Here is an 18,879-nt window from a genome sequence, read left to right as displayed (position 1 = left end):
CAGCAAATCCCTGGCCCTGCATTGCTAAAATTCACCCCCCGGATTGAAGGACCCACTGTACAAGGCACCAGGAAGGTCCCTGCACCCCTGCTGTCTGCCTGAGCCACCCACTCTTCCAGCACAATGCCACCTGTCCCATCAGCCTCAAGTCCCACCTGGGACTTTTGAGCTTTCGCTCTATTGTCAAGTTCCCTGCCTCAGGAAGTCAGTGAGCTCCTCGCTGAGGGCAGAGGATGCAGACATCTGTGGGGTCTCCCAGCATGGGGGTCTTGGGTCTGAGAAGCCGAGGAGAATGGGATCCTCCACAGGGGTCTCTGGGCAAGGGCACAACACCGACATGTTCCTCCCGGGACCTCAGCTGTGTGAGCCCCAGGGAAGCACAGGTCCACGCCCAGGATCCCCAGCTGGGGAAGCAAGAAAGAGGCAGGGCCAGCAGGAGGAGGGTCCCCCAAGGAGGGCACAGCCAGGCCCAACGTGGGGTCCCTGTCCCAGGTGCTGGCTTAAGGAGGGACAAAGTTTCGAATGCACACACCTAACATTGTATTTCAGAGAAAGAGAAAGTCTTAAGTACTCGATAAAGTGCAAAATGACTTACAAGATTCGATTCAATTCTGAGTTTTAGGCAATATGTTTAAGAAATTGGCCAGAAATTTAGACTGCTTATAGTTGCCTGTTTCTTTCCATGTGAGGAAGAGCCGTAGAGTGAGAATGAGCATATATCGTCCACATTTTAATGTCTTTATTTGACAGCTAGGTGTAGTAGCACATGCCTATAATCCCAACACTTAGAAGGATGAGGCAGGAGACAGCCTGGAGTGGAGGCCAACCTGGGCTACGTAGTGATCTCAAGGCCAGCCCAGACCACACAGTGAGACCTTGTCTCAAAAACGAAACAAAACAAGAAAAGATAAATAAATGAAATGTCCTGTTTTGCCCCTTTCTACACTTCTTTATTGTTCCCCAGTTACATGGCAGAAAGAATGAAAATAAATATATTTTTAGAACTATATGCATGAGACAAAATTTTATACACATAGCCAGAATCATTCTGACTTCCAAATTTGCTTAGCTACTTTAGACAAGGCCTAATTTTACATTTTTATGATTTCTTTGAGAGCACAAAGAAAAAAAGTATATTTTTTTGTACTTTGCATTTTACTAATTAAGATGGAGTTGCCATGTAACAAAAGAATAAAAAAAGACACTCCTTCTTGAGATTCTTCGAAATACCTCAGTCCAGTACTTCATGTCCTCGTTTCAAATACTCAAGAGTTTTTTGCGGAGGTGTCTTAGCCACTAGGCTCCACATCCGGTCATGTTTTTAAGCCCACCTTCCAGGGCCAACTCAGCAGGAAGCAGACTTCCTCGCAGATCAGGGTCTAGGTAATGTTCCATCAGGCCAGCAGGACTCCCAGCCTTTGTTTACAAGATTTTACAAATAAGCAATTGACCCTATGGAAGGGAGAGGCCATGGACCACTTCCTGTGGGACCACTCCAGCGTGGTGTGTGGGAGGCAGCAGATGTGTAGGATGAGAGTCTCCCTCCAGGGCCCTGTACCTCAAGGACATCTGCCTGTTGGTGTGACCCTACTCGCCAAGTACAGGAGTCCCCAGCTGTCTGACCCACCTTGCTGGGATGCTGTAGGGAGTGAGTCCCTGACTTACATTCTCACTGGCTTGGCAAGAAGTGGGTCCCCTAGCCCACCTCCAACAGCAAGCCTACTTCCTGTGCACAGTTCTGTAACCGGAGGCCACGCCCACCCCAAAGACGGTCGTGTCCGAACACGACTTGGCCTGGATGTAAGCATCAGCATCGCGTCCTCTTTGGAAAACAGAGGGAGAGACTGTAGAGTAGAGTGGAAGACGGTCCGGTGAATAATTAACCAGTCGGGAGGCAGCGGTTCAATGCTACTGCCCTTTCTAGCCTATGGTTTTGCAAGGGGAGAAGAGCGCAGCGCTGTGTACGGAAGTTTGCATCTTGCTGAGGACAAACCAAAGGAAGATTTGAGGCGTGGGGTGGTTGGCCCATCTTTGGGATGCGTGCCAGTGCAAAATTTTCCTCTTTGTGGCACTGGGGATTGAACCCACGGCCTTTGTACCCAATTATATCAGCAACCCATTGTAATGATTTTGAGACTGCATCTCACTGACTTGCTCTGTCTGGACTGGAATTTAAGTCACCCTGCCTCAGCCCCGAATTGCGCTGGGATTACAGGTATGCACCACCGTGCCCCGCTGGCTTCGGTGACTAAGTATTCTAGTGCACAGATATCAAATTTGCCTTCGATGTCAGAAGATGTATCTGATGACCTCTAAGAAGATAGGTTTGATGACAGTTCTTATAAGGTTCAGTATTTTCTTAGCCATGAATAAGAAAGCAAAACCCAAAAGCACAGAGTTACGGGGGCTCTCAGACGTGGGGCTCTCTCTGGCATCTTAGATGTACAAAGGCAACAGGAACTCGGTTCCTGCTGCTAGGAAGAGCAATTGCCTCAAGGTCAAAAAGCACACATTTGTGAGCGCTCCTGAATTTGCCCTTTTTAAAGATGTTGCCTGTGTCTGTATGTCACACAAATTTTAAACTTTAAAATATTTTGCTATGATTTTTCTATCACCATTTTAAAATGCCAACACCAGACCAGTTTGCCCAGCCAGATCCTAATAGGTACCGCCAAAAATCACATTCTCTTATTGTTGCTTACTGTCAAGGCAAATGTAAGACCAACACAGTACAAGCAGATCAAGAATATTTTTGTCTTGAATATATCCAAGAAGCAGCGAGCACAGATTTTGAGATTATTTATTCATCAATTTCTTCCTCTGAGCGTTTGTACCCTCAGTACTTTGGACTAGAAAAGAAAAATATATAGATAAGGCCAAGTGTTTGATGTTGTACAACTCTGCATCCTTAGCTCTAAGGACTTAAATCTGCCCAAGTACTGTTGCTCATGGTAACGATCAGGAAAGCAAGAAGGGACAGTGTCCTTTAAGATCCCTTCTGCTGCTCCTGCAGCCGGCACTCCAGTGCTAGCAGCCTCCAGTAAGGAGCTGAGGCCCGTTTCCATGGAAATGCAGCCCTGCTCCTGCGGTTCAGACCCACGCTGTGCTCACAGGCTGCCTTCCCGCCATCCTCGGAGACTCTGCTGGCCCCACGTGAGCCCTCCTCGAGGAGCGTTCTGCTGGATGGCAGGTGCCCATCCACTGCAGTAATCGACCCATCCCACCCGGGCTCCGTCCTCTGGTCCTGGATCCCCTGGCCTCTGAGAGACCGATTCCCTTTGTGAGATGAGCAATCACTTCCTCGCCCATAACTGCAGAGAACTGTGCTTTGCATGTTGTGAATTCTATTTTTTAATTTGCAAAGGAATTTATTTTCGTATTAGTGTGCACGTTTAGGGTGCATCATATGTACCTTTGTTTTGGGGGATTGGTGCACATAGAATAAAGGAGAGGCGGTAGGAAACAGAGGCAGACTTCCTGGAGATTTCTTAAAGCTAAGAAATCTGTATGTCGTGTAAGAATTTTTTAAAGCCTTAAGGTCTTGAACAATCACAGAAATAAAACCCAGAGCTGCTAGAAGAACCAATGCACACCGTGCCCTGCTGCCTTCTGTGACCCACAGGCGCCATCTAATGGTGCAGAGCAGAACTTACACAAAGATAGGGTCCCCTTCTGCTCCCTCCCAGTCTTAGGGCTGGGGTGCGAGCCCCCACCCACCCCAGAGCCCTGGAAATAAAACACACTTTAAAGAGAGGAAGATCTCTTTCTCTTTTTGTCCCAACACAGTAAAAACTCTGAAAATGAACAAAATCAGTGATTTTTGTCTGTTTTCAAGGTGAAAAAGGAGGTTGAAACACCTTTTTTAGTGGACAATAAATTAGATACTCATAAAAGGTAGTTAAACGTGTATATGGCTACAAAGGGGTTCTTTATAGGTAATGAAATAGGATTTTCATTACATCATGTTAGTTATAAAACTGTGCTTTAAATTTGAAAATATAACACCTTTCACCCCAACCAAAGGAAGACACGGAAAATGCGTAGCTGTATTAAAATGAGTACCTTTTAAATAAATTTACACTAAATACTTAGGAAGAGTTTATGAATCATTTTCCTTGAGAAAAAAAAAAGGCCACCAAATATATCTTCCTGGCTAGGGGGAAGCACGTGTACCTTGGTACATTTCCAAAACAGACACTTGGGTAAAGATTAGCTTCTCTGAGAATGATTTTGCTCTCTGTAAATTGCCCTCCCAGGGTTGCCCCACTACCCAGGCCAGGTGTCCTTTGGAAAATCAGATACTTAACTTCAGTCAGTTACTTTATTCTGAGAAAATGCTTAGCAATTGACTGGATGGTCTTGGGATCCAGCTTTGCATGGATCTAGTACATAAACACAGTGATCACTTTATCAAAAATTAAGCCCATGGTCTGCTCTGGAGTTCTTGTTTTGAAATGTAGATTCTCTTTAAAATACCACAATCATTGTTTCCCTGCAAGCTCCTATTTTAAGCATCCCAGTTCCTGATGAGCTGCGGGTATTCACAGGCACCCAGCCAAGATGCCTACACTTCCCCTTCCTTCAATTAGTTTTTATTCTCCCACGGCATGGGCCATAAATTGAACTCCAACTTTGAATTTAAGCTGTTAGAGAAGGCAAATACTGATTTCTATGCCCTAAAACATGGAATCACATCCTCTTCTCAGCACTAAAAGGGAAACAGAAAATACCCGAATGCTGAAAAATGTTTACACACCTAAGTGTCAAGGTGCAACATTCACACTTGAAATCTGTCCAGTTTGCTGTGTTTTCCTGACACGCTCAACTGATCGGGAGGGAGCCACCAAAGGGGTGGGCTGTGCCACCCTATTCAAGCATCCATGCCCCAGAGAGACTCTCTGAGGGGAAGGGGTTGTGCCTCTGTAATACACAGTTATGTAATATTTAAAGTTGTGACTTTGCCTTTGACAAGATTTCAGACCCTCGTTGAGCAGGAATGTGCAGAGTGTGATTTGAGCCGCACTATTAAGAGGTCCTATTGCTCATCATAAAACTTATCCTTGTTACCTTTGGAGGGTTACAAGTCTAAGGGAAAGAAGAATCTTTTTCTTAAGTTTTACAATCAAGGTGGCACAAAAGCGATGAGCTAGCTTAAAGTGGAAATATTTTGCAGTCCTGTCTGCTTATTCTCGGGGAGGCACATTTGAGAAGATATGTGGAGAACAATACTTATAAAATTCTTCAGGAACAATTCTCTCCCGTTAGAGTCATGGCAATGCCATACTTGCAGAGCAGACGGATTCACAGGCTAGGTTTCTGCAGAGGCAGTGTAGATGTGCTCAGACCATTCCGTAACCTCTGCCAACTGGGCTGGGCACATCCCCATCTGTCTCCTGCACTGCAATCCCTGTCATTAAATGTGCCAAAGATTTCAGGGTGACTCAAGCCTGCCAAAGTGTCCAGGGACAGTCACTGACCTGCATCCCGAAGCTCATGTCCCTCAAGCTGGGCCCCTGAGGCTGGCAGGGGGTGTAGGAATCGGTCCAGGGACCCCTGACTAAGAGCAGGATCTTGGCCACGGTGTGCACCTTGTCTTGTGTTTGCCTCATGTGGGGGTAGCTATAATGACAAGCCCCACTGTCAGCTGGCCTCCGCTGACTTAGTGTAGTAATGGGGGACGGAGACCCAGGGTGAAGGGAACAGACATTCTGGAGTCCACAGCCCGGTGGCCAAGGAGGTGTGTGGTAGGCAGGCATGAACCATGCTCCTCCTGGAAAAGTCCCTGCACTTGGAAAGAAAGGGTTGTGAGTAGAAGGTTTGGATGTGGGGACATTAGGCTGGGCGCTCCCAGCTCAAGTCTGCCTTTCCATGGGGAGATTGAGGAATAAAGATTTACTTTTTGGTTAGATGAGAAGTTCATTGTTCTTGGGTTGGATTTCACTCGAGTCCGTCATCCAATTTGCATTCTTCCCTGCAGGTGCCCCACTCCTGGCTGTGACGGTTCAGGACACATCACCGGCAACTATGCTTCTCACCGGAGGTATGTCGGAGCATGATCTTCCCCTCTGACACAGTCTCTCCCTGGGTGGCAGCTCCAAACCCAGACTCTGGGGTAGGCTCAGCTTGGCTGCAGTGGTAAAATTGAAGATCTGGACTCGTAGGGCCATGAAGCTGTCTGTCCCTGAAGGTCTTAGCCCTAAGCCTGTAGCTCCACAGAGAAACATTTCCAGTTCTGCAGCAGGCTGCTTTTCAAGGAGAAGGAGTAAAGGAGAAAGATCCTACTCTCCTGTGTTATACAATCTCTGAGAAAAGTCCCTGGGAGACCAGCATCCTCAGGCGCAGAGAGCTAATCTCATAAACATCAAGATTCAAACTACAGAGCTGAACAGTTAACGTGAGCAGGGATCTGCTGAACTAGGTGCTGCAGAAGTGTTGCACTTTCCAGAGCCTAAAATAATGCCATAGAGACCAGGCATAGGCAATCACAAAGCATCCACATTGCAGCCAGGGAACAGTGTGCTGATGCCTGTCTATGTTTGAGAGTTGACAGGAGCTGTAGAAAAAGATTCACCCAAATATCATTAAACATGGCAAAGGGGATTCAGGCCACTACAGCAGGGTCCTGTGGGTGGACACTGGCCATCGGCTTCTACCCTGGACTACTGGGGATTCACAGCTATGTGAAGTCACTAAGGAGGCACTGGGGCTGAGGACACGATGGGACATGTCGGTGGCATTACTGCAGTCAGGCCAGGTGAGGGAGGTCAGGGCTGTGGGTGCCGAGGTGGGGTTTTCCTCACACTGACGCAGTGGGATTCTCACTCACCCTGGACTCTGCCCGGACAGAGGGGAGCCCAAGGTCAGGCCAGGATCAGAGGAGCCTGGCTCAAGTCCAGGCAGAGGACAGACTCTGTCAGTGCACTGTCCACCCCATGGTGAAAGTACTACCTGGGATCACGTGACATGGCCAGTGTCGTGTTGAGTCAGGGCCAACAGCAATATCAGAGTCAGGGCAGGAATGTCAGGGAACTCAGCCAACGCAGCCTCCTGTGAGATACAACCGCACCCAGCCCATCCCTGAGCTAAGGTCTGGAGTGCGGGGCCTTTCCTGCCTCTAGAGCTCACACTGCAACACTGCAATGTGTGTGTGCAGAAGGTGTGCAGAAGTAGAGGAGCACTTGTGCTTCAAACACAGGAAGGAGAAGGAGGGAGGGAGAAAAGAAGGAAGGGAGAAAAAAAGAAGGAAGGAAAGAGGGAGGGAAGTCGATTAGGACAGCCACAGCAAGTGTCAGAGATCAGTCACCTCCTGCTGCCCCAGGCCAGCTCATTGCACAGCCGGAGCATCACGAGATCACATGATCACAGCATCATGTGACTGACCAGCTCCAGGGGCTGTCAGGGTGGGGATGCCCCTGCCAGCCGGGCTGGATGCAGGGCAGGACTCACAGGGCAACCCTCCTGAAGATCCAGCTGCACCTGTGTTTCTGTGCTCAAAGCCCTGCTAAGCCCGTGCATGTCTGAAAAGAACCAGCTGTGACGGCACCCAGGGCCACCAAGGCCCCGAGCTCATGGGGTCCCCCAGGCCAGCACAATACCTCCTGCTCTTCTCCACACTGTAGCCACTCATGCCTGGGGACTGTGGGCCGGTCCTGTGCACTCGGGGCACCAAGCAGCACCCCAGCCTCCAGATGATCCTCTCTCCTGGCCACAAGATGTCCCCAGACATAGGACAGACAGCGCAGGTTGCAGAGAGGACCCATGAGGTCATTCCAAAGGATTTCCAAGGTCAACAGACTGGTTTAGGTTTGATGAAAGTTTTAAAAAAACACTCCAGTTAAATAGGAGAAGCTCAAAACAAAAACAAAAACAAAAGAAAACGGGCTGGGGATTTAGCTCAGTGGTTCTGCCACCTGCCTTGCAAGCATAAGGACCAGAGTTCAAGCCCTGGTACCAAAACACAAAAACAAAAATAGGAGAAGTCAGGCACATTCTATGTCACTCTTTATTTAACTTATCTTAGAAATGTCTCAATGCTTAAATAGTCACAACTCCAGCATTTTATTAATGCACACCACTGAAGTGTCTGCTCCCTGGCTGTTTCCGATCTGAATGTCTGCTTTTCTACTGTTTTCATCTGGGAGAGGTGGGTTGAAATCATTTGAACTCAGGCATGAGTTTAAACATTTTTATTCATTCCACTTATAACAGGCTGTATTAATACAGCACAGGCTTGGGATTCAAGGATAACAGGTTTAAAATGAAGCTGAGCAGACCTTTCCAGGAAAGTCAGTTTATGTTTGGGCAAATCTGAGCTCTGCATACAGCCCTAGAGAGGCTTTAGGGAAGAGAAAGAAGAGCACGTTGTGATATCATGCGTTCTAGTGACAACTGCCCTCGCACAGAGGTTTAAATGCGGTCAAACATTTTATTAAACAAAAATTTGCATTCAGTTAGTTCTTAGACGAAGGACCCCAGAAAGCTAGACCGGGGCTCACGGTGAAGCAGGCTGTTCTCTGAACACAAGTCAGCTGCTGAAGACAGATGGAAGCTAACAGTCAGATAAGAACCTTGGCTTTTGGTGGCCACAGGCCTGTTCATCTTCTGACTTCCCAGAAACTCGCTGCCCTGCAAATTATACAGAAAACTTTTTTTAACTTTACTTAATGTTTCATTGCCTTTCCTCCCAAAGATGCCACAATTCAACTCAGGTTTGAGTTTGGGCATCTTTCCTGGCTCTGTGGGCTACAGTAAGAACTGGGTGGCAGCAAAGGGCCCTGAGCCTACAGCAGGTCCTGAGAGCTCCTGGTGCCAGACTGTGCCCCCCCTGCTCACAGCGGGAGGCCTGTCTGGGGTCGTAGGTGGCCTTCGTGCCTTGGCTGCACTGCCCTCTCTGCTCCAGGAACTGGGCATTCCTCCGCCCCTGCTGCTGTCAGTCAGCCATTCGTGTCCGACTCGGAGGAATCTGAGCCTCCAGGGTCAGGGATGGACCCGGAGCCCTGTGTTGTCTGGTGGCAAAGCCGCCTCTCGGCACACCTGCCTGCCTGCCCGGAGTGGCCCTTGAAGACCACAGTGGGGGCGACACCCTGGCTATCCAAGGACCCAACTGCAGCTTTCCCTTGTGTCTGGACGGTTTCCATGGTGCTCCAGCCCCCTGTCTCCAGCACATCACGCTCTCCCAGCGCTCCTGTGCGACTCTTCTTGGACCCTCACCAGGACTCCCTTCCTGCTCTGGCAGTTTTCACGCCCTCATGCTTCTTCCCGAGTCCTCCCCTCCCTGAGTCTCTGCCCCCAGCCATTGCTGGCCTTTGTAACAGGATCCTGCAAACTCCAGGAGACCCGGAGCCCAGGGGCTGCTGCTCCAGGGCAGAAGCGATGTCTTCGCACCCTAGTATCTCACCCAGCGACTACACCCCTCAGATGGCACAAGACAGAGTTTCCTGAGCACCCACCCCGTAGGAAGCTCTGTGCACAGCCTGACCTCCAAGCAGCTCACGACCTCCAGCATGACAGGAAATAAGAGCACAGAGATGCTGCTCGCCTGAGCATAGATTCCTGCATCCTCCTTCCAGGCGCCCTTTAGATCTTTCATGATATGCAACATCCACACCTCCAGTGGCCAGACAGACCCATCACCGCTCAGTTCCCTCATGCTCTGGGCGTCCACACAGGTACCTCAAAGCCCTTCTGTGAGCGAGTGGAGGCACCATCAGGTCCTGGGGATACAGTGGAGACACCTGGCTCAATGGCCCATGCAGCATAAGGAGAAATCTTTTCCTGGAGCTCCTGGGGCTCCTACCACAGAGTCAGCACTATGAGAAGGAAAAGGAGGAGGAGGAGGAGGAGGAGACGGAAGCAGAAAGGAAAGGGAAGGAGGAGAAGGGAGGGAGGAGGGAGAGGCAGCTTCAAGTTTCCAGCAGCTGTGATTGTGCTCTCACCTGGAGTGAGGGAGACCCCGCCTGAATGCAGAGGACTGGGCCCCATTCTGAGAAGCCAGCTGCAGCGGGGGCAGAGCGCAGAGTCAGCTTCCAGCAGGAGGTGGCAGGCTGGGTCAGTGGTGCGCTGGACGGGGGAGGGTTGAGGACTCGGCTCCTGGGAACCTGGGAACCTGGGAACCAGAGCTACTGCCCCGCGCTGCTGCCGTCTGGACCCTGAGGGGCCAGGCAGTCTCCTCGCCCATCTCCTCCTCACCTCCTCTCCCTCAGACACTCGCCACTCCTAGGCCACTCTGAATGGCAGAGGTGACCTTTCGGCGGTCTGTTTGGGGTGCACAGATGCCACCTCAGGCCATGCCCCCGGGTGGTCACAGTGTGGTCCATCTTCACATCTGTGTCTTTTGTTTTGTTTGTTCTCATTTTTTGACATAGGGTACTGAACCCAGGGCCTTCACTCTGAGCTCCACTCTAGCCTTTTTATTTTTTATTGTGAGATAAGGTCTTGCTAAGTAGCTGAGTAGCCCAGGCTGGGTTCAAACTTGAGATATCTCCTGCCTCAGCCTCCCAGAGTGTGAGAATACAGCTTGTGCCCAAACAACTGGTTTTTATGTTCCCTTTTTTAGGCAGAAAATAATTTAAGATAGTGAACTGGTCTTCTCATGTCCGTACATTCTGGGTCTTGGCTGGGGTAGAAAAAGGCCTCTTGTTTTCATCAGGCATGAAAGTCAGCAAGAAGCAAGTCACTGAGAACTTCCCACCTGTGTTAAAATGTTGCTCGGGACAAGTCCCCAAGTCCCTGGACCTGTGTGGCCAGGACACTGAGGGAGAGCATGGTGGCCTGCTGTGCCAGGCCATGGGGAGGACACGGCCACCCTGCCGCCCGTGCTCCTGTGTCCATTCGGCAATGTTTTCAGCAGCTACCTAGCTCTCAAGGCTCCATGAAGTGCCCTGGGCTAGGACTTGGGACACAGGTGCACGTGTGCATGGCTGCCTCCTCCTGGAACGGCCCCGATGTCATGGGCAGGGTTGAGGGTTGGCAGATGGACCCGCAGAGGCATAGCCATGTGCCACTGAGGTCACATGCCACTTCTGGGGACAGCTCAGAAGTGAGGAGTGGGGGGACAGCATTGACAGGGGCTGTTCTGGACAAGCGTGCCCACAGGGGGAGAGGTGGTGACTCGAGAGTCACTCGGGAAGGGGCCATTCCCTCCAAAGATTAGAAAATGAAATGAGCTCACTTGGCCTCCCTCACCCCTATCCCTGGCCAGGAAACAGACTTTTCCTGAGTCTCAGAGAGGTGTTTCTGACACGTGTCTCTCCTTCAGCCTTTCAGGGTGCCCAAGAGCGAAGAAGAGCGGGATCCGGATAGCACAGAGTAAAGAAGACAAGGAGGACCAGGAGCCCATCAGGTACAGGGCCCACCAAGGCCGAGGCCAAGGTGCTCAGGGCTGCTGGGGGCCATCTAGAGAGGAAGAGCCCGTGGGCACAGGGGCATCTGCTGAGGCCAGGTAGACCACAGCCCAGGAGTCCCAGGGTATCACCAGCTGCCGTTCACATGGCCAGAGTCACAGGAAACTTCCTTCCCATAACAGAGCTCGCGGGGAAGGCAGACTCACGGGAGGGTGAGATGGAAGAAAGCAAAATCCCCAAAGTGACCATCTTACTGCAGGCCATCTAAAACAGCTCCACCCTGCCTCTCCCAGGGCAGCCTGCTGTCCAGCAAAGGTCTGCTGCACACCAACACCCGGGTCTCAAAAGTCCTGCAAGAGCAGGGCATGGCAATATACACCTGTGACCCCAGTACTCCAGAGGCTGAGGCAGGAGGATCACCCAAAGTTCAAGTCCAGCCTGGGCTGTGTAGCAAGATCCTATCTTAAGAAACTGAAAGGGGACCGGGGATTAGGCTCAGTGGTTCCACCACCTGCCTTGTGAGCTCAAGGGCCCGAGTTTGATCCCTGGTACCAAAAATTTAAATAAATAAAGCTGAAAGGAAAGAAGGAGCTGGTTGGGTCTTCCTGAAATTTCCATCTCAATATCTGTGGAGACAAATTTTACTTCAAACAAAAAATTTAATTAAAGCATACATTATTAAGATAAAACATATCAAAACAAATAGAAAATACAGATTTTGTAGAAAATAAACTTTGCTATCTAAAAAGAAATGCAATCCAGGCACAGTGGCACACACCTGTATCCCCAGCACTCTGGGAGGCTGAGGCAGGAGGATTCCATGTTTGTGTCCAGCCTGAGCAACTTAGTGAAACCTTGTCTCAAAATAAAAAATAAAAATGGCTGGGTGCTGTCCCTGGGCCACCCAGGACCCTTCTGCCAGGGTGAAATATCTCCCCGCACCACTAGGTGGCATCTCTGGGCAACTTTTCCTCTCCTTTCTCCTCTCTGCTCCAGTAGTCTCGCGTGTTCCTTTGCTCCTTCAACCAGGATGCTCTGGCTGCGGTGGGGCCCACTGGGGACACAAAGGCAGTGTGTGCCCTGTGTCTTGTCTCCACTCAGGTGTCCTGTCCCCGGCTGTGACGGTCAAGGCCACATCACAGGGAAGTACGCTTCCCACCGCAGCGCCTCAGGGTGCCCGTTGGCGGCCAAGCGGCAGAAAGATGGGTACCTCAACGGCTCCCAGTTCTCCTGGAAGTCAGTGAAGACGGAAGGCATGTCCTGCCCCACGCCGGGCTGCGACGGCTCGGGCCATGTCAGCGGCAGCTTCCTCACACACCGCAGGTGGGTGCCCGGGCCGGCATGCACAGGACCAGTGGGCGGCAAGTTCTGGAGCCCCAGAACTCTCAAGGGGGATTTTCTTTAATGATTGCAGAAATCCCAGCTCAGGGAGAATAATGCAGATGGTAGAAATTGGTTCAAGAACAAAAATGGAACGTCCTTTTCCTTCCTGGACTTCTCAAGTCCTTTACAAAGCGAGTGGCCCTGTCTGCTCAGAAGAAAAAGTTGTGTGTGCACACACATGCATGGGTGCCATCTGGCCCGTTTCTGTACAAGCAGGGAGATCTGACCCCTCGCTCTCTGCTCAGAGTGGAGCTCTCTGCCCATGGGACACCCGGGGCCGGCCAGCTCCCCCAGACACCCCCGCCTGCTTCCCTGGGGTTCTGAGGCCACAGGGCCCTTGCAGTGTTCCCCTTCCGCATCTGTAAATTCCCATGCAGTCTGTGCTGCAGGAGGCCACACCCAAGCAGGGACACTAGGTTTGAACTGTTGACAGGTGAAGCCAAACCTCCCTCGTCTAAATTTCCCCTTCCTCACAACTTTAGGTCTTGGTGAAATGTTCGGAAACTTGGAAAGTCCTGCTGGGAAGGGACGCATGTAAGGACCGTGTGTCTTCTCAGGTGGCACTGTCAAGGCCACAATTGTTTCCCCGGGGAAAGCAGAACTCCCAAGTTCTAGCTCAGCTGTGGAGGCCCCACCCCAAGGACTGCATCCCTCTTGCTTGGCTTTTATTGGTTTGATGTTAAGATGCAAATGCAGGGTGCTATGTGGGCGGGGTCAACCCTGCCTCCACCCCTGGGATGGCTTGGGCACTGGGGTCTGGAGGAGCTGGGTAGACCCCAGCTTCTCTGTCCCACCACTGCCCCAGGGGCAAAGGAATGCCCCTGCTTTGGGGTCTGCTGTGGGTCAATCCCCTACGTCCTCTGTGTGGTTTTTGCAAAGGCAGCCGCATATACAGCGTGTGCTGAGATGAGCTCTGAATGTACCCATGTGATCTTGGGGCGTAGGCACACTCCTGGGCTGGGGTGCCCAGGCCATTGGCCCCCCCACTCTTCCCCAGCAGTCTGTGCGCCAGAGCTCCCCGGCCTGGCCCCAGGGTTTTAACACCCCCTTTCGGGGCCACAGAGGCCCAGGGCATTTGTGATGACCCCCAACCCCAGTGGGCCACTCTGCCAAGCCCAGAGTGCCAGCAGAGGCTGGGAGCCCAGAGGATCAAGACTCTTCTCCACATCCACCTGCCAGGGGGAGCCGAGCAGAGGTGGGGAAAGCGGACACTCTCCCTACGTGAGGGCATCATCGGGCCTCCCTGTGCTGCTGGCCCCGGGGTCCTGAGGAAGGAAGGACCTGGAAGGGGTCACCCCTGGCCACACCTGGACCTCGGCCCTCGGAACCAGAGATGGGATGAGCAAGCAGTGGCCAAGACACAGAAGGAGCCCTAAAGGAGGCGGCATCAAAAGAGCAGAGACTGGGGCACCAAGAGGAGACAGGACTCTTGGTGGAGCAGGCCAGGCGAGGAGGGGGTTGAAAACTGCTGTTAGAGCTGGGTATGGGAGCGAAGGCCTGTCATCCCAGCACTCTGGGAGGCTGAGACAGGAGGACTCCAAGTACAAGGCCAGCCTGGGCAATCTAGCAAGATCCTATCTTAAAAATGAAAAATTAAAACTAAACTTTAAAAAGGGTTGGAGCTATAGCCCAACATGAAAGCCCTGGGTTTAATCAGCAGTACTGAAAAAGAAAACTGTCAGGCTCCAAAATGGGGAGTGTATTGGCCTGGGAACTCAACCAGGTCGTCCTGGAGGGCTCGGGCGGGGTCAGAGCCCAGACCAAGCGGAGATGGTCAAAGTTCTGACGAGCGGGGTCAAGGAGAATGAGGCAGAGGTGAGGCCTGTGGGAGGAGCCTGAGAAGACGGAGGGGAAGAGCAGGGAGGAGCAGCTAGAAAGGGTGTAGGGAGGCAGAGAGGGCATGTAGGAGGGGAGAGGAAGGTGTGCTCCAGCCTGAAGGAGGAGAGGAATTAGAGGGGAGAGGGGAGAGGGAGGAGGGGAGCACACAGAGCCCTAGCTGCATGGTGGTCAGGTTTTTTATTTTGAGGCAGGGTCTGCTGAGTCACTACGTTGCCCAGACTGGGCTTGAACTTGTGATCCTCCTGCCTCAGCCTCCCAGAGTGCTGGAATTATAGGTGTGCACCACCGCACCCCCATAAATCAGCCCTGTGTTAAGGAGTAGGACACAAAGTGCTGGAGGGAGAGAGCCTGTGGTCGGCGGGGGGGCTGCACCAGGGTCCCAGGAGCCCCCCCAGCTCCTCCCAGTGGCAGTGCCCCTCCTTGCCTAAGTCCAGGCAGCTTGGTGAAAGGTGGGCAGGAAGGGAAGGGGGAAGAGCTGTCCTGGGTCTGAACTGAATTGGGCCCGCAGACCGAAGCCGGCTCTGCAGAAAGAGGACCAGGGCAGGCGGCAGTGTGGGCAGGAGCCCAAAGGCTACAGGGAGGAAACGGGGGAGGAGGCTTTCTTTCTTTCTTCTTTTTCTTTTCTTTTCTTCCCCACCCTCCAGACAGGGTCTGGCTAAATTGTCCAGGCTGGACTCAAATTTGAATCCTCCTGCTTCAGCCTGCTGAGCAGCTGGGATGAGAGGCTTTGGCCGCCACACCCAGTCTCTCTGTCTCTGTCTCTCTCTCTCTGTCTCTCTTTCTGTCTCTTTCTCTCTCTCTCTCTCTCTCTCTCTCTCTCTCTCTCTCTCTCTCTCTCTCTCTCTCCTCCTTCTCTCTCTCTCTCTCTCTCTCTCTCTCTCTCTCTCTCTCTCTCTCTCTCTCTCTCGTCCTGGGGATTAAGCTCTACCACTGAGCTCCTCCCCCGCCCGGAGACTCCTCAGAGACAGAACTGGTACACAGTGCACGTGCATAGAGGGCCTCTGATCTCCACTTGGGGACCGTGGACTGAAAACACACAGAGAGAACTGCATCCCTGCTGAACACACGTGCGTGCTTTCTTTCTCTGAAGCAGCACACCTAACGATGGTTTGCGCAGCACCCGCCTCAGGGGCGATGTCGTGCATGCTCTGGAGATGGGGAAGGTGTGTCTGAGTGTGCAAGGCTCTGTGTGCCTCCCCCAGGAGGGACAGGAGCAGCAGTGGCCCCGAGGCTCACCTGGGGTCTCGGGAGCCATCTCCATGTTTACTGCATGGAACCCTCTCCTCGGCTGTCTCTCCCATTCTTACTTCATTTAGTAGATTTAGTGGGATTCTCCGGAATCAAAGCTTCCTGGTTCTAATTCCAAAATCCAAAAAGCCTCCTAAGTAAATCACACGTCTCACACAGCCTCGACCAGGATCCGTGTACTTCTAAGTCACTTCCAAGACCCTCGTCAGCCCTTTCTGCCAGGGCCACTTGACATCATCCGTTTATCTTCACTTCCTCTTCCGTGCCTATTAAATGAGGACAGAGCCTGTTTTAGAATGTTTGTTTTACTTGATATTTCCTAAGGGGATTGTGGCAGGGCTAAGTCATCGCATTGGGAACTTCCTTTGTGAGTTGTTTTTTATTAATCCGAGGGTTGAACTGAACCCAAGGTCAGGCTGGGGAGGCCCCAGGCACAGCCCAGGCGGCTCACGCAGGAGTCAGAACAGGGCAGGGGACACGAGAGGAGGGCTCTGGTGTCCCTGGGGCTGTTTCCACCCAAAGCCCAGAGATGTACACGGGAGTGAGCAGGGTCCCATCGGGAGCTGCAGGTGCATCCTTATCCGAAGGCTGTCACCAAGGCGAGGGCATTGGGGTGCAGGGTCTGTGGTCCCAAGGGAGCTGCTCATGCCCTGGGATCCCAGCACCAAAGCTCGGGCCTAAGTGCACACGGACAACCTGCGAGGCTGCCCGGGCCTGGTGTGTCCTCCTCATAGAGGATGGTGGCAGTCACAGGGAGAGGGCGTGGACTCGGAGGAGAAGGGCTGGACTCCACCAGGCCACAGCCTTGTCGTGGATTGGTCCTTCCAGGACCTCCAGCTCTGGATACCCACAGGGCCCCAGCCTCAGACACAGACACGTCACTGCTGGTCTCGGGGAGGAAAGGTGTCCTCTCCGGGGACACCGCCGCCCTTGGCCACTGTGCAGAAGTGTCCCTGTCTACAGACAGCACAGACAGGGTCCTTGTCCTCTCTGCTATGGCGAGGGCCTCCTCCCCTATCTGAGGTGCCCTCCTGCTTCTCCTGGGGCCCAGCAGGAGAGTGAGGTGGGAGGACGGACGCCACAAGGCGACCTCTGGACCCATGGTGGGTTTAGTTTCCATCCTTGGTTTCACAGCCCAGATGATGAGTTCTCCCCCCAGCCTCTGCGTCTCAGCCCACAGGAAGTGGGGCAGGGGAGAGGGGTCCACAGGCAGGCCTTCCAGCAGCCAAGGTCCTCCTTGACTTGGGGGTGATGCGTCTACCCAGCAAGCCACGTGGCAGGCGGTGCTGCAAGGCCCCTGCCCCCAGGGGGACCCCTGGACCCACTTTAGGCAGCAGCCCTTCAGCAACAGCCCAGTGCCCCGCTGACCAGGTGCCACGTCCGGAGCAGAGAGAAGAGCAGTGTTTCTGCACGATCCAGGCCCAGACTGGCCGACATTTGTCCGCTAGCACATGAGGCTGAGCAGGGGCGTGCACCCCGAGAACCACAAAGCGGCCCCTGTGCCAGGCCGGGGATGTCCACAAGGGTCTGGGGCCAGAGTGGCATCGCACAGGGACGCCTCCCCCACAGAATCCAGGGCGAGCCGAGCCCAGCTGTCCCCCTGGCAAGCCAGTGTCCCTACCCGTCTGACGTCCACCCTGCACTGATCCTGCACTTGAGGCTACCTCTGCCAGGGCCCGGGATCGCTACCATTGCTCTGTTTCCTTTATGTCATCTCCGTGTCTCAGCACTCGGAAGGGAGCTCCAGCCAGCATCTGTCACTCACCGTGAATCCCCAGGGCCCAGGAAAAGCTCGAAGCCATGGGTCACATCTGTCGGGCTTCTCTGCCCAGGACAGCCCAGCCTCTGGCCCAGCCCCCGCCAGGGTGGGACCCTACTGTACTTTCTTTTTGCAGGAATCTCTGATCCTGAAGCACTTTCCCATCTGCCTGTCACTCCCCTGTCCCTGGGGCCCTGGAAGTATCTGACAGCCGTGGGGCGGACATCTGGAAAAGCAAAGAATCTCTTTTAAAACCTACAAATTGTCATGAGCCCCCAAAAAAGAGAGAGAGAGAGAATAGAGAGCATATTAAAAGTAATTGTGTTCCTAATTGTTTGTTTGTTTGTTTAATGGAGAGAGCTGTTCTGCTGCCTTCCTCGAAAGCACAGGGTCCACAGTTCGATCCCCAGTACCAAAAATAAAATAAAATAAAATGGAGAGCTGAATGTGGTGGCGCACGCCTGGAACCCCAGTACTCAGGAGGCTGAGATAGAAGGATCACTGCAAGTTCGAAACCAGCCTGGTTACATAGTGAGACCCTGCCTCAAATAAATGAAATATAAATAAAAATAAATTGAAAAGTCATTTAGAGAGTTAAACGATCAAACTACAGAAGTCTTCAATGCATTGTAAAGAGCAGTGAAAAGGATAAAATATGTCTCTAAACACAAAAGATGAGCAATTCCAGAGGGATAATAACCAGCTCCTAAGAGTTTCTGAGGAAATTAAGAGAAATGGAGAAGGAGGGAAGGAAAACTACCAAAGAAAGAAGAAAATAAGGAGCCCTCCAGGCAGAACCCGTGAGAGCCCACGGAGAGGCCTGGCAGGGGCTCCAGCCTGGAGCAGGACGGCGCCTTCCCAGGATGCAGACTCGGGCCAGCAGCCCTGTCCACAGTGGCCGCAGCTCCCAGGAAACACTGGCCTCTTTTCAAGGCCATTTGAGAGATCAGGCCAGGCCCACCTGCATGCTCATCTCCTCCACTGACTGGAAATGAAATCACTGCACAAAACACCTTCCCCACCCGGCTGGGCTGAGCATTCAGCCTCCGGAGGTGGCGTACACAGCTCCCGCGGACAGCCCAGCCCAAGTTCATCACCACAAAACTTGGAATCTGGGGCACTTGGAGGCCGGGGATTTAGCTCAGTGGTTCTGCCGCCTGCCTCGCAAGCGCAAGGGCCTGAGTTCCATCCCCAGTACCAAAAAAAATTCTGGAATTTGGTACCTGCGGTCTCCCTCCAGGCCGGGAGAGAGATGGACAGGAAGGCAGAGTAAAGGAACGCTGGCCGTGTTCTCATCAGCAGCCAGAA

At 52.4% G+C, this 18,879-nt stretch overlaps 1 protein-coding gene across 16 annotated transcripts in view; it reads left to right on the top strand.

Moving 5' to 3' along the window:
- Window positions 1-18,879, top strand: part of Myt1l (myelin transcription factor 1 like) — a 382,656-nt gene that overhangs the window by 350,521 nt on the left and 13,256 nt on the right. For 15 of the 16 annotated variants that reach the window (XM_010629088.3, XM_010629085.2, XM_033756162.1 and 12 more), the window contains 3 exons: window positions 5,978-6,040; window positions 11,258-11,341; window positions 12,444-12,665. In XM_010629088.3, coding sequence (XP_010627390.1) covers window positions 5,978-6,040; window positions 11,258-11,341; window positions 12,444-12,665 — 369 coding nt within the window. Of the gene's footprint in view, window positions 1-5,977; window positions 6,041-11,257; window positions 11,342-12,443; window positions 12,666-17,707; window positions 17,929-18,879 lie in introns of those variants that run through there. The other variant, XM_010629097.3, reaches the window with a different exon arrangement.

Source organism: Fukomys damarensis, unplaced genomic scaffold (assembly GCF_012274545.1).
Source record: "Fukomys damarensis isolate Sample0158 unplaced genomic scaffold, DMR_v1.0_HiC HiC_scaffold_25, whole genome shotgun sequence".
In the NCBI taxonomy this organism is placed as follows: Eukaryota; Metazoa; Chordata; class Mammalia; order Rodentia; family Bathyergidae; genus Fukomys; species Fukomys damarensis.
This window is presented reverse-complemented; position numbering and strand designations above follow the sequence as displayed.